This window comes from Pelodiscus sinensis, chromosome 2 (genome assembly GCF_049634645.1).
Source record: "Pelodiscus sinensis isolate JC-2024 chromosome 2, ASM4963464v1, whole genome shotgun sequence".
Classification (NCBI taxonomy): Eukaryota; Metazoa; Chordata; order Testudines; family Trionychidae; genus Pelodiscus; species Pelodiscus sinensis.
The window spans coordinates 104,147,244-104,162,436 of NC_134712.1; the positions used below are offsets into that span (position 1 = coordinate 104,147,244).

At 42.3% G+C, this 15,193-nt stretch overlaps 1 protein-coding gene across 13 annotated transcripts in view; it reads right to left on the reverse strand.

Moving 5' to 3' along the window:
* The window catches only part of CDKAL1 (CDKAL1 threonylcarbamoyladenosine tRNA methylthiotransferase), a 572,751-nt gene that overhangs the window by 375,199 nt on the left and 182,359 nt on the right, over positions 1-15,193 (reverse strand). For all 13 annotated transcript variants that reach the window (XM_006121835.4, XM_075921165.1, XM_006121831.4 and 10 more), the window contains 2 exons: positions 14,219-14,315; positions 3,319-3,367 (listed from right to left, as the gene is read on the reverse strand). In XM_006121835.4, coding sequence (XP_006121897.2) covers positions 3,319-3,367; positions 14,219-14,315 — 146 coding nt within the window. The remainder of the gene's footprint in view (positions 1-3,318; positions 3,368-14,218; positions 14,316-15,193) is intronic.

Sequence of the window (15,193 nt, forward strand, 5' to 3'; positions counted from 1 at the left end):
GACTTTAAGGTTTGAATTAATGCAAAGTGGAAATTCAAAATTAAAGAATATGGTAAGCATTAGCAATTATAGCCCCTCCTTCAAGTCCACAATGAAAGTAAGGCTTATTCCTTTGTATATGCTTCTTAAAACAATGGTATATACTCACATTCTCTTCCAAAAATATACGGAAAATTTTGACTTGTAAATGTGACTAGCATAAACACAGATATCATGTGGCTCCCATCAATGTGGAAGGCCTAATTTATTGGTCTACCAGCTAAGACTAATGACCCCAAATCTCTATCACTGTATATTTTTAAGAGCAGGTTAGACAAACACCTATCTGGAATGGTCTAGATGGTGCTTGGTCCTGCCATGAGTAGAGGGGACTGGATTTAACCTTTTGAGGTTCCTTCCAGTCCTAGTATTCTATGATTATATTAAATAGATTTCAAACATTTCTCTACGAGGTGAATACCTGCAAACACAGACATTTCAATCACGAAGTATTAACATAATATGACTATATTCTGTACTATGCCATTGACACCATAATGCCACCCTTTTCCTTACTCCGTATATGAGCATCACAGATCACCTTCAAAAACTGACTCATGGCAGATTAAATATATGGGAAGGAATTTAGAATATAAATACTGTAGAATAATTAGGTATAAAAAGTAGTCCAAGTCCAACTGCTGTAGAGCAGAGAGTATACAAAGTCTTTTGACAGGATACAACTTTGGTAGAGACAAAAAATACTTTATTTCCTTCAAAATTGAATCTGCATGGTCTTGAACCATTTCTGGAACCTGGCAGCCTGATGAATCTTAGTTACATCTTCTTAAAAACTAGTCACTGACAAATTTTCTAACACTTACAGGATAAGAATAAATTCATGAGGAGTGGTTTTTGCTTGAGTACAAACAGCATTAGATACAAGTATTGGAGATAAAATTACAATTCTGAAATACATAAACAAGAAGTTGCCAAAACTTAAATGTATTCTATTGCACAGTATCCACACAGAACAAGTGGATTCCAAGAAGCTATATTTATATCATTATTAATTGAATGCTTTGGAAATGGTACTTTGCATGGTATATTTTCTAAAAGTTATCCAACACAACAGACTAAAACTATGAGAGAGAAGAAATTTCACAGAGTTATAAGAGATAATAGAAGGAATAAAGGAACTCAAGGTCTGTGATAAAAACTATGGTGAGGGAAGAGTTGAAGGCAACTCTGTCAACATAGCATAGCTTCAGGGGGTAGCCGAGTTAGTCTGTACAGGAAAAAACAACAAATGGTCTGGTAGCACTTTATAGACTAACAAAACATGTAGATGGTATCATGAGCTTTTGTGGGCACAGCCCACATCTTCAGATGACCAGAGTAAAAAACTACATGTTTTGTTAGTCTATAAAGTGCTACCAGACCATTTGTTGATTTTTTAACATAGCATAGGTTGTTGATATGATGACAAATGTGACTCTTCGTATTTTGAATTCTTCTGTCCTGCATTCAGCTACACAGGCATATCCCCCTCCCCTTTAAGCTCCAGGAAGTTCTCACAAAGTGGTCACAAAGCCACTGCCCAGATGAGTGAACACACTCCAAACTGGACTACAGGCAGGCGAGCTGACATTCTCACCGGGCCCCTGGCCAAGGTGGGGGGGATGGCTGGCTCTGTGCTCCTGGAAGGGATGGGGCTTGGGGACCATGCCCCCCCAGAGCAGTCCTAAGCACACTACCTAGTGCTCGTCAGTGCACTGCACAGGGCTCTGGTGATCATTTAAAGGACCCGGGGCTCCAGCTGCAGCCACTGTACTATCCAGGAGTCCTAAGCCCCTTTGAATCACTAGGCCATGGGGCTATCACTGACTCACCCCCGGCAGTAGGCTTTACTACAGATGAGGGCTGGATCATTGATCTGTGAGGAGGGGAAGCTCTGGAAGAACTCACAGGGTATCAAAGAATCAAAATATGAACTTGGATTCCTGCTCTCCCTAGCACTAGCAGTGCACTGGCTGGTAGAAAGGGTGAGCTGCTGCTGGGGATGCGAGATGGCTGTGCTGTGCTTAGCAGAGCCAGGGGATGCCATCAGGAGCGTCCCTCTCCCCCGTCACAGGACAAGTTGCTTTTGGTTGCTATCTGAACCTAAAGAGAGTGTACCAATACACTAACCCTCCCTCAACAACACACACACATGCACTGCTTAAATTTTATCAGGTTTACTTTTTCATATAACATTCAGGACCCATGTATGTTCCACTATTTCAGCTCAGAAGTCAAAGAGAAATCTCAGAAATAACTCATTCACAATGAAACCTAAGCAAGCATGGACTCAGTCTATGAAGAGTACTATTCTAGAAACTAGTGCTGGGACAATCTCTCGGAGAACTGTATGCAAAATATTTCCAGATGGCTGCATCTGACATACTGTCCTTTAACAGCAAACCGTATAATGTTTTGGTTGGGAGTAGGAAAGAGGCAGTTTTCATTTTAAAAGCAAGATTGTCATTTTATGAACTTGTAAATCACATTTCATAATCTCTTAATAGAAGCAGATTTTGTATTTAGTTTGTTGTACATTTTTAATGGTCTACTCTAAAAACTTTTCATACTTAACAACAAAAGTCAGAGACAATATTTCATACACTAGTGGCTTGATTACATTAAGAGCAAGGACACAGGTTGAGCCATGTAGTTTGAAAGTTTCATGGAATAGTAATTTTACAATCTGATTGGTAATGGAGACAATGTCACATAGGCCAGAAAGAACCAGCCATATTGATTTATTACATAATGAATGTCAGACTGAAAAAACAATGCACTTTTCACAATACCTCATTGCAAAATACTGTGCGTGTATATCTATGAAAACAGCAAGAATGAACAACCAACATGGTTACAAAAGAACCACTAAACCAGTAGCTGACCGGCGGAAGAAAGATTATGGAAATGGGATGAAATACCTAAAAATCAGAAAGTGTGACAATTTGCATGATATAAAAATTAGTTCACAGCATAAGTGAGATGATCAACTCAAAACAAGGGATCAGAAAAAACACAAATACAATCCATCTATTCTTTTTAGACCAGTAAAAAGAATTTTTATAATGTGACCACAAAATCTTCCGTCATATTTTATCTTTGCAACCAGTACTTTTGTAATGCATATGTTGTATAGTGTGGCATTACATGAACAGAAAGTCCTTCATTTACTTATCTGATCAACACAACCATAGAAGATTGGGAACATGTTGTAGTGTGTCTACTAGATAAAGTTAACAGCATTCATCATAACAGCAGTTATTCAATTATAAAGCTTACCTTTAATAGTTTCCTCTACAACTTCTACTACACGATCTATTTGCTGAACCTGAAAAAAGAACCAGAAGATCAATAAACGAAGCTGTTTTGATATATTTGAACAAAAATTCTGTGTGCGTTTCATTCAGCAGTGGAGAAGAAACTAAAATAGTTTTTGGTTATATTTTCATTTAAGGTAGTGTTTGGTGTGTACTGTTATTTTATCTTGAGCAAAGCACACATGATTCTATTCACCTATAATGAAACATTCGGTTTCTATTTCCCAGAAGAAAAAATAATTTCTCTTTTACACAGTCTTTATGGTCTGCAGAAATGTTACATAGGGAAACCTATCAGCTCTAGTAAGCTAAGCTAGGTCAGGCCAGGACAGTAGTGGGATAAAGAGTGCAAGAGAAGGCAATAAAGTCCAAAAATTAAGATCACAGTCAAAGCTCAATAAATTTTAATTTAGGTTTCATAACCATACCTCTCAAAGGAACAAAATGAATTTTAACCATTTATAATTAATTGTTGAATACTGATCAAAAATTGGAAATTTTCTCATTTGTTAAAGATTTTAGGAAATTGTGATAATTTTAAAACAGTGGGTATTAAAACACAAGCTTGGTTGCATTCCTAACTGAAAACATTTGTGAGCACTACCCTTAAGTTACTCTGTAATGGGGAAATGCACTTACAAAGTTCTTAAATCTTTTTAAAATCAATATACTGAGCTGAAAGGAAAATCACAGTGCATTTGTAGCCAGACAGTCCCCCCTCTCCCTCCCCATCTCATCCATCTTATTTGCTTCTCTGAGGTTCCTGAAGCATACAGGACAGAGAAGGAGCAATAAAATCAGCATAGTCTATGCTGGCTCATCTGATCCTGAGAAGCTGAAAACATAGATATGAGGAGAGAACGATTAAGGCGATAAGCTGGCCTCGAGGCTGCGAGAAGTGCCCGGCTGGCACCCATGTTAATACGAACACACAGCCGTCCCTGGGACAGGAATCCCCCACTGAGAAAAGAATCTTCAGTACTTCCAATTTAATCCTCTCAACTCTCTCTTACAAGTGTAAATTAAGTTCACAACTCCCTTGTAAGAGCTGGTCTCACAAAAGGCAGACCAGCACTATTTGGCATCACAGATAAGAAAGAGAAATACGTGACCCCATGAGTATAAAGGTGGGTACAGCAGCACACTCACTTTTGAGTGTCATTCTACCCTCTACCTGCTGGTCGGGTTAGGTGTTTGACCTCCCGAGGTTTTATGAGGACGCCCACCTCGTATTTTCGTCTTTACTAGGAATTGAGGGACCGGTCCTGGCCTTACACGCTGGAGTCGAGAGGTACAGAAGGGGGTAAAAATTGTACCTGGATGTGGTCCTCTGTCTTAAGTGTACACAGACTTAGAGCTCTTTAAAGATTAAGCTGTTACTTGGTACTATTATTTCTGTTTTCCTATCTATCTTCTTTGTAACCATTTTTAAGATCTATATTTTGCTAGCAGTTAAGAAATAGAACAATAGCCATTGCAACCATATGATTTATAAGCTTCCTCAATAAACCTGTAACTGTTTAAGCTTTAACCTGACTCCTTCAGTTGCTGTAACAGAACCAGGCACAATTTAAAAGAACTTCATCTGGTCTTAAGGGACAGATATAGGGAGAGCTTGGGCGTTTGGATTTGTGTCACTCCCAGGTGGCAGATCCGTTGGGGCACTTCTCAGCCTCCCCCAGGCTGCCCGCTGCGAAGGAATCACAGATTCTAGCAGCTAAAATCTGAAGTGTAATAAGATCTCCCTGCAAACTTATTGGGGCGCTCGTCAACCTCCTCCAGGTTGCCCTCTGCAAGGGACCCCGGTCTCAGCCGTTGAAGTCTCGGGTGTATAGCACACACATACACACACACACACACACACACACACACACACACACACACCAGTCACTGCCCTGACCGTCGGCTGACAGCATTCCATTTTCATTTCCTTAGAATATGGTCATGAAATATATTTCTTAAAAGTTTGTGTTCAGAGGATTTATGTACATTACTGGAACTTCAACTCTTCAATGATGAGAAGTGATATACCAGGGAGGCAAAACTGAAAGTGCAAATCACGCTATACAGTTCCAATATAAAATTCAAGGGAGTTGCTTGGCTGCAGCCCCATATATTTCAGTATAAAATGCTGTTGACTTTCCATTTTAAAATCTGCTGAACAAAACATTTTATCTTGTCTAGAAAAATATATCTAACACTGGAATATGTTTTATGTTGTCACACAAAATAAGAGAATTATTAATACACCTGTAATTTCAACACTATACATTTTGTAATCATTAATATTGTAATTACTCAAACATCAATTTTGTTTCTTCTACTCACTTGCACGTATGACAATCTGCACACCAAAAGTCAGTCAATCAATCAAACAAACATGTTCTGCTGTGTGATTGATTTGTCTCCATGAGGAGACAACTTCATATTAAGGCACACACTACTTCTTCATATAACATTTCTCTGCTACTAATATCCCAGACAGCATTTTTAAAAGAGGTCCGACTCTTTTACATAATGTTCAGTTTAAAAGAAAACTTTTGTCTTCTACCAAATTAATCCTCAGATTTGCTTCAAAATTGGAATGTAAAAGATTATTACTCATCTGTATCATAACTGTTGCTCTTTGAGATGTGACTGCAGATTAGTATTCCACTGGGTGTGTACATGCCCAGAGAACAAAGCCAGAGATCTCTGCCTAGCAATACCCGTAGGTGTAGCACTGACACCTAATGTCTTGAAGCCCTGCATGAGAACATAACACCCCTTTTCAGACCACTTAGCTGTAATAAGTAATAATAAATCAGATTTTCCAAAGAACTTAGCAGGCTCCAAAAGGGCTTCACTTATCTGGATAGTCACACCCCCTAAGGCTGCGAATGGTGGATATCCTGCAACTGATGGATGTTCTCTTGCACATACTCAGCCTGGATCCCAAAAGTCTGAGACCGATACCTGAGAAGGTCTGGTATAGCAGTCAGGAGCCCTGTTGAAGGAAAATCCGGTATTGCAGTATCATCTGAAAAGAAAGGAGGACCAATGGAGGCTGAGGGAGAGGGGAAAGGGAGAGATTCCGGAACCTACATGAAAGGGTCAGACTAGACAGGCTCAGGAAGAATAACCTCTGACTGCCAGTATAGTAGAGGGAACAGGAATCAGTTATCTTCCCCTGGGATCATTCCAGAACCGGAATTCCCAGACTGAGTCACTCTCCAAAGAAGGCACTGGGAAAAGTGATAAGGTATTGGTAGCTTCCAATAGGAAGCAGAGCAGAGACTGCAATTTCTATTGCTGCAATGGTGCTGATGCCAGTACCAACGATGATCCAAGGATCAAGGACAATGCTTTGAAATTGAGGAGGAAGAGGAAGAAGTCCCCATACAAGATCTTGAGGAGCTCTGGGAAGCATCCTGTGGGAATGGAGGAGCCATGCTTGAGGAAGCAAGCAAACACTCAGCCTCTTTTGGAACCCAGTTGATACTGTTTGTACCTGAAGAGACATCACTGTGGAAGCCAGCATTGGAGCAAAAGAGAGTGCTGAAACCAAGGTCATCACTGAATTCAACAAGGGGATCTGCGACACATACACCAGCAGTATCAAAGACAAAATCTGTACCAATGAGTACCACAAAGGACCTTGATTGCAACTCTGCAAGCTGAGCCCCAGACAGTGCAGAATGCAATGGAGATAAGGAAGGCAGCTCCACTATCCAGATACTACAACAGACAGACTCTGAACTACAGGAAAATCAGGGCCACAAAGGCAGAACAGGTCTCATGCTACCAGAAATGCCAAGAGTGTGGAGATAGCCAGTGCCAATGCTTCCATCATTGTTACCAGTCTCAATGGACATCACATGGGGGGAACCATAGTCAACATTACAGACTCCAACTGATCTGAGCACAATACAAGGAGCAGTTAGATGAGCTAGCTCCATCATGAATAGCAGAAGACTCTCAGTGCCAGTCAGCACTATCCTCTGAGATAATGAACAGGAGGAGTCCATCTGAGTCCTGGAATGGCCCGACTGCGCTTACGGCACTTCTTCCTCAGAAGACCCGAAGGAGGAGAACAATCCCTCTTAATTCTAAGGAAAAGTCATGGATCTTGTGTCAAGAGCCACATTCCATGTAGGTGCCAAAGAAAAGCACAGACCTGGATAACCTGATTGGACCGCCAGGATTCTGTTTCAGCTGGTAGTTTATCATCAGCTATGTCCTCTCCTTGAACAACTTCTATATAAAGCATCTTTTATATTCCCAACAAACACTACATATAGGGGACCACTATTGGGGATAGCTACCCTAAAAGACACAGTTTAAACCAGGGGAGGGCAAACTCCAGCCTGTGAGCCGGATCTGATTTGATTCAGCCTGGAGCAAGTCTCTGTGCCATGGGCTGGAAGCCCTGAGCCTTGGTGCCCCCTGCCCACCCTGCAAGGCTGGAACTGGAAAAGCCACCTCACCTCATTGCCGGTATGGAGAAAGCTAGGACACCAAGCTGGTTAGGCGTCCATGCAGCCCCTAGGCACAGGGATGGATAATCAGGAAAGCTGCAGTCAATGGGATTTGTGAGGGCAGTGCCTGTGGGTGCAGGTGGTGCACACTGCACAGAGTCACCTGACCGCCCCTCAGAAGACTCTGAGAATGGCACAGAGCATCAAGAGGTGCACAGTAGTGATCTCTGAAGTCTTTAATGACACCCATGTCATTGGCTGTATGGCTGACACTGTGTTCAGAGGAAGAATTTTAACACCATGTGAAACAGCTCTACCTGAGCTGAATGACATGGCTAATTGTCAAATTAAAGGGATATAGGTTGGTCTTGTAGCCACAGCTTTGTATTCCAGTTCTTAAGCAACTCTTCAAACAACACAACGTGTCATTCATGCACTGGCTGAGTTTTGTAGATCACAGACAGATCTGAGTGGTCCTCAGGAAATCAACAAGGGCACCCACTCTTTTTGGTCACCCTGCAAGGCTGTTTCTCCTTGTCATCCACATTTGCAGAACTTACAATTAATGGCAATGTAATGCAGTCCACAGGGGGTTTTTTCTTCCTGCAAACCCTTTGTTCAGCATGCAGGGCTGGCCTTACCATGAGGAGAACTGAGGTGGCCGCCTGAGCTGCCAGACTGTGGGGAGGCGCCACTAGAACCCAGAGTGTAGAAAATTGTGTCTGCTGCTGGTGCATATGTAGGTATCAGAGCAGTACCATGAATGGAGTAGAACAGGAAGAAGGCAGAATTGAGACCTTTCAAAGTTTTGGCCCAAGTGAGGGGGCATGGGGGCATCATTTGAGCTCCCCGCCTCAGGTGCCAAAATGTTGTGGGCCGGCCCTGTCAGCATGCCAAAGTCTCTGTAAGGAAAGCACCAGTAGAAGAGACCAATGTCCCCAGCAATTAAAATATTACATGGCTGGTACTGCTCTAGAATGCTGGGTAGGGCATCTGCCCACCATTCAATGGTTGCTGAAAGGTCAGCATCTTCTTTCTTGCCATGCTCCTTGTGCTGAAACATGCTGTGCTGGGCTTTCCATTGAGTGAGTCAGCCATGTGCAGAGTTAATATCCTTCATAGGCTCTATTGTTAGGTGACTCACTTTCTGTTTCAGCACTGGCCCATAGAGTCAAACACCATGCCTAAGTGTATGCTGAAATCAGAACCAACCTCCACCACCTCTACCTCACTTTGGCTCTCACAACCCCTTTCTGTGTTGTTCATGTGAGACTATAAAATGTTATGAGTGATCTTCTGAAAACACAAAATAGACACTGAGAAAACAAACTCATTGCTTAGCACTGGGCTCACACTGAGCTTCCAGCACCAACATTTTATCAATGAGACCGGACCATGTGTTTGGAAGCCATAGCACATACAGTGGAAGTGCTCAGCTATGCATGCTCAGAGTCAGGACCTCCCCTTTAAAAAAGGTTAAGTGACATGAGTGTTGCTAATATACAAATTTTATTAACTTTGCTATTATTGAGATGGTATATTAATGGGATGGGATTCTGACACTATGTTGCCATTAGTCAGAAGATGCTACTATCAGATTGCTATTAAGTCCAATCCACTCTAATTGCTATATGACTTTAAATTTTCTCATACAAATATAATCCAATGAATCATGCTGGTTTAGACTGTTTACACTATTTCAAAGGGTGTTGTAAGACAGAAGTTGAAAATACAAGTGTGTGTGTGTGTGTGTGTGTGTCTGTGTGAGAGAGAGCGAGAGAGAGAGCAAGCAATTGAAAATGCAACATGTGCACGCATGTGTGTACACAATATGTTAGCCAAAAGAAATAACTTTGAAGTCTAGTACTGTATATTCAAGGTACTGATTAAAAACAGGCATAGTCTTACTGGTAGTTACACAAATACCGCAACTCCCCCTTCAACCTTCGTCATATGCAGACCAATATTTTCCGAGGGAACTCTACTCTGACATACTATGCCTCTACAAAGTTATCCCAAGAGTATTACAATTGTTAGCAAGAAACCACATTCTCAGACAACATTGCTTAAAATATAGTCCAGCTTATGTCACTGATGACAAATCAAATTTCTATTACTCAACATATGAATGACACCAACAAAAATACTTGGTGGTAGAGCAAAGATTTCACAACTGCTGCCTTATAATATTTACATTTTCAGAGCAGCACAAGGAGCACAAAGAGCTTTGGCAAGCCACCACCACTTTATTTACCTGTGCTTCCACAGGTATGGATGCTTGGAGCTCCTGTTGATTGTGGATCACCAACCCTAGTGGCATTGTGATCTGCAGCCAACAGGAACTGCAAATGTCCATACCCACTGAGGCACAGGTAAATTCAGTGGCAGCGACCAACCTGATCCTGGCGAACCACATACGGACCATACACCCTTTATTGCCCACCCTCTACTACAACTTTCCTGCACACTGCTCTTATCTTTATACTTATCTTTACTGTGAACATGAACTCAACATTTCCAGGTAGAATTCCAATGACTTGGGGGGGGGGGGGGGGGGGGAGGAGGCACTGGGTTAATCACTTTAGTAAACTTTTACTAGACTTTGGTCTGTTTCAATCCAAATGCGAAAGATTTTAATTAGTAAGCATTAATTCTGAGAACACAACTTAAGATGAAATGTACCGGTCTGATTTTCAGAAAAGTGCTTAGCCTCTGGAAATCAGTGCCTCAGGTTGGATGATCAAAAATTTACTAAGTCAATTATCACAAGTCCTCTTTGAAAACCTAGGTCAGAGGATATAGACACATTTTTTAAAATCAAGAATATGCTGTCATTACTATCTATGTCTTTTTATGTCCCAATTTTGAACATTTAATAGACTAGATTGACACGATCACAGTTAGGCACTTCAGGGATAGAGTAGACACTTAGTCCCAATTCATTCCTTGCTGCTCCTTTGCTGCATGGAGGAAGCAAGCTTACCAAACGGCTGCTGCACTGAGGGTGAAAGAGCTAAAGCTTGCTTCATTCTCATCCATTTGCACAGGTATGAGAACAGTGGCTCTGAATAGGGATGTTAAATATCGAGTAATTGACTAATCAAATTAGTCGATAGGGCACCTCCACCTTTGAAATGTAGCAACAGCCCAGCATCAGGCTCCACACTGCGTTTCAAAGCGGCAATGTCGCACGGAGCCCAGGGTCAGCAGGGGAGTCCCCAGATGACCTCAGGCTCCACGCAGCAGTGCTGCTTTGAAATGCCATGTGCAGACTGGGGACTTCCTAGCTGGGGACTGGACTGCACACAGTGTTTCAAAGCAGCAGCACCACATGGAGCCTGGGGTCTGGCTCCAGGCACCACATGGTGCTTTCGCTTTGAAGTACACCCCATCCCCTCTCAGATAGATGCAGCAAGGGTGGGTGTGGAAGCGACTAGTTGACTATCTGATTAGCATTTGCTTATTGGATAGTCCACTAGTCATTCACATCCCTAGCCCTGAAGAGGTTCTCCCTATCAAATTGTGTCCACAATGCCACTAACCTATAAAAAGTAAGGAGGCACTTTAGGGATGTGAACAACTAGTCAACTATCTGATAAGCAAATGCTTATTGGATAGTCAACACACTAGTCACTTCCCCACCGCCCTTGGTGCCTCTATCAGAAAGACGCAGTGGGGGAGGGGAGAAGAAGAGGGGTTGCTTCAAAGCGACAGTACCACATGGAGCTCAGGGTCCCCCACTGATCCTGGGCTCCATGCAGTGCTGCTGCTTTGAAACACCGCGGGGAGCATGGGGCCAGCACAAGACTACTCGAGTCCCCCACTGGCCGCATGCCTCCCACAGTACTTTCACCTTTCAAGTGTAGCAATGGCCCTGGGCCTGTTATTACACTTCAAAGGCGGAGATGCCCGTATCGACTAATCAAATATTATCTAATTAGTCTAAATTTAAGATCCCTAAGGCACTTCACATCTTCTTGACCTACTGTGTAGAATCATATGCACACTCAGTTGAGCCCTTTATATATGTGCAGGGGATGGAGTAGATGACCTTGAGGTCCCTTTTAATCAGTGTTCCCTCTAAGCTGTGTGGTAACACAGTTTCACAGGTGATTAATCAGCCCCACCCAGTCAGAGGCTCAGGACTCTGTGCATGGAGCTGACTGACTGGGCGGGGTTGATTAATCACCTGTGAAGCTGTGCTGCCCTGCAGTTTAGGGGGAACACTGCTTTTAACTCTAAATGTCTGTGATAAGATGGTTGATTAAAATGTTTTGAGTATAAACAGTAATATGAGGGAAGTTGTACTATTTGAGACAACTACAGGTTGGACCTTTCTGGTCCAGCAACCTCGGGGCCTGACCAGTACCGGATGATGGATTTTGCTGGACCAGAGGAGGTCATTTCTGGCCCCCCTGCCACCAAGCCCCTTCATCCTTGGCCCCACCACTGGCCTCTCAGCTGCCCACTCTCCCCCCCCCCCCCCCACTAGCCCCTGCTGTCCTGCTGGGAAGCTTCACCACCTTCATGTGCACTGGGCTCCTGCTGCAGCACCCAGCAGCCCTGCTGCCTCTGTATGCACCAGGCTCCTGCTGCAGTTCCTGGCAGCCCTGCCACCTCTGTGACCCTATTCCACCAGGCAATCTCGTCGCCTCTGCACTCCAGGCTTCCTCTGCCCTGCCAGGAAGCCCCAATACTGTCCTATTTAAGCCCTAGGGGTGGGCGGGCATCAGCCCACCCACTTCTCAAAGCCCTTCCCCCACCCTTGCAGGAGGGATGACTAGACCCAGGGCCCAACTAATGTTGGGGGACAAATAATGAAAAAACAGGGTCAAGGGGTGCTGGCCACAGGTTTAAAATGAGGGAACCGTGCCTCGGGCTCCCGCTGTCCTGACAGCCTGCAGGGCTCCCAGAAGCTCTCTCTCCAACGGGACACTCTGGTCCTAGAACATCACAGATGTTGCTGGACTAGAGAGTCCTGGTTAAGAGAGTTTTAACCTATATTTTACAATAAGAACAGAAACTATCTTGATGGAAAATTATATTAACAAAAAATTATTATAAGTTGGCTACTTCCATAATGTATGTTCTACTTGGCTTTTCAAGAACTCTTTCTACTCACCTTACATGATTTAAAAAAAAAACCACATGGAATTTAAAAGATTAGTTTTGGTTTTAACTTAATGATCACTAAGTAGTAATGAGTATATTTTTCATACATTTTAATGCCAGAAGAAACCCTTAGTATTTGCTCTGATCTACATAATTCAAGTCGTAGCTCTTCAGCCTACAATTACGGCATCAGATCCAACAAAAGCATATGTAAAGACTAGATGTCTTTCTAAAAAAGACTTAATTGATGAAGAATCCTTAGTATTTTGTGCCAGAGATCATTGATTTTCATGACAGTTTTTCAGTGCTGATGCAGTTACACAGTATTTTTCATCCCAAAGGATACAAAAGCACTTGAAAAACTACAATTCACATGATCCCCACTGCTTACAACCAGGCTGAAGCATGCCAACTGTTTAATAGCTCACAGGCGCTGAGGCATTAACTCTTTTTGTTGCCTTGAGCAGAGTAAAATTGTCATGTTCCCCAGCTACTCTGTCCAGAGCCAAGTAGTATAAAAAACTAAACGTGATGAAAAACATGTGCTAGCTGTTTAATTAACACTTTAGTTGTCCATTTTTGCATTTTGACGTTATCTAATTACATTTCTTTCTAACAACGACTTACAAGATTATATTTAAAGTAGGGGAGTTAATCGTTGCTGCCTCCCACTTTAGGCTGCATAAGGAATGACACTAAATTCTGCGAACAGACAAAACTTCAATTATTTATAAGAATGCATTTGATACAAAGCATCCATTGAACCACAATGAAATGTAACCACAAAGCAAAAAGAGTTAGGCTGCATATACACAGCACCCTAAACTCAAAATAAGATACGCAATTTGTGCTATACAAGTTGTGTATCTTATTTCAATTTCATTTTGAAATAGCTTATTCTGAAATTTGGCGTGTGGAACGAGGGTTACAGGGATGCCAAAATAGCACGCCCGTATTTTGAAAAATATTATAAAATAACGGGCGGCTTGTTAAGATGCGGGGTAGCTATTTCGGTATACCACAGGTATCCCAAAATAGCCATGCAGTGTAGACATACCCTTATAGTGAGGGACTGAACTCAAGGCCTCCCTAATAAAAGAAAGGAGGAAAGTCTAACTGCTGGCACCAAAAACTTGTGTGAAAAGACACGGGTATAACACAAACATATGGCCCATAGATTTGGCCCATCTAGCCAACAAGTTAATATAAAACTTTAGACACCAATACTGTAAGTCTCTTTTTGGCAAGAAAATAAATATGAGAAAGTCTTTTCTATTTGACAAACATTCTTACCCCTATAATGCTCAAGCCTTTGAGGTAATCTTGACGTGGCTGGGCTTGTGGAACACATCCAGCTAAAACCACTTTCTTGTCGTCTTCTTGCGCTTTCCTAAAAATAATTTTTAAAAGTGAGAATTATTTTTTCTGAAAGCCAATCCCTGTGAATTGTAAAGTAGCTACATAGTATCTCCAGGTACTGAAATAGCATTCATCATCAAATAAGGTAAACTATTTATTTGTTCACAGAAAATCAAACACTGCTGCAAATAATTCCATAGTTATAGGATGGGTCCATGTTTGAACCTATGCTAATGAAAATCTTGACAAATCAGATATTTGAGCTACATTTTCCTTTTAAAACAATGAGAATACAACAGACATCACGCTTCCTAGTTTGTGCCTTCATCTGAGGGACAGGCCAATGATGTTCACATTGGATAATCCTGAAAATCCTAATAGCTACGCTTTATTTTTACCAGTAGTGTGGGAGAGAAAAAGACAGTTACTTGTCCTGTAACTGCTGTTCTTCGAAATGTTTTGCTCAAGTCCATTAAAAATATGTATGTGTGCCTGCCACATGCACCGGTGCTAGAAGTTTTTCCCTAAGAAGTAGCTGAATGGGCCAGGGTCCCCAGTGCCTCATGGAGTGGCACACACATGCCGTGCTACGTAGGGTACCCCCAGCCACTCCTCCTTCAGTTCCTTCTTGACAGAACTCCGACAGAGGGGAGGAGTGTGGAAGGTTGATTGGACATGAGCAACACATCTCCAAGAATACCAGTTACAGACACAGGTAACTGTCTTTTCTTCTTCAAGTGATTGCTCACAAGCAGTGTCTGCGGAGGTGGGTACGAGTTATGATAGCAACCAGAAAAGGCACCTTGAAGAAGAGTAGCAACAGGGGCACATGGCTAATGGATCAAATAGGGGACCCGTAAGTGTTGACAGGGACAGGTTCAGGTCTCACTGTGGAAGAGGGTCCCTGAT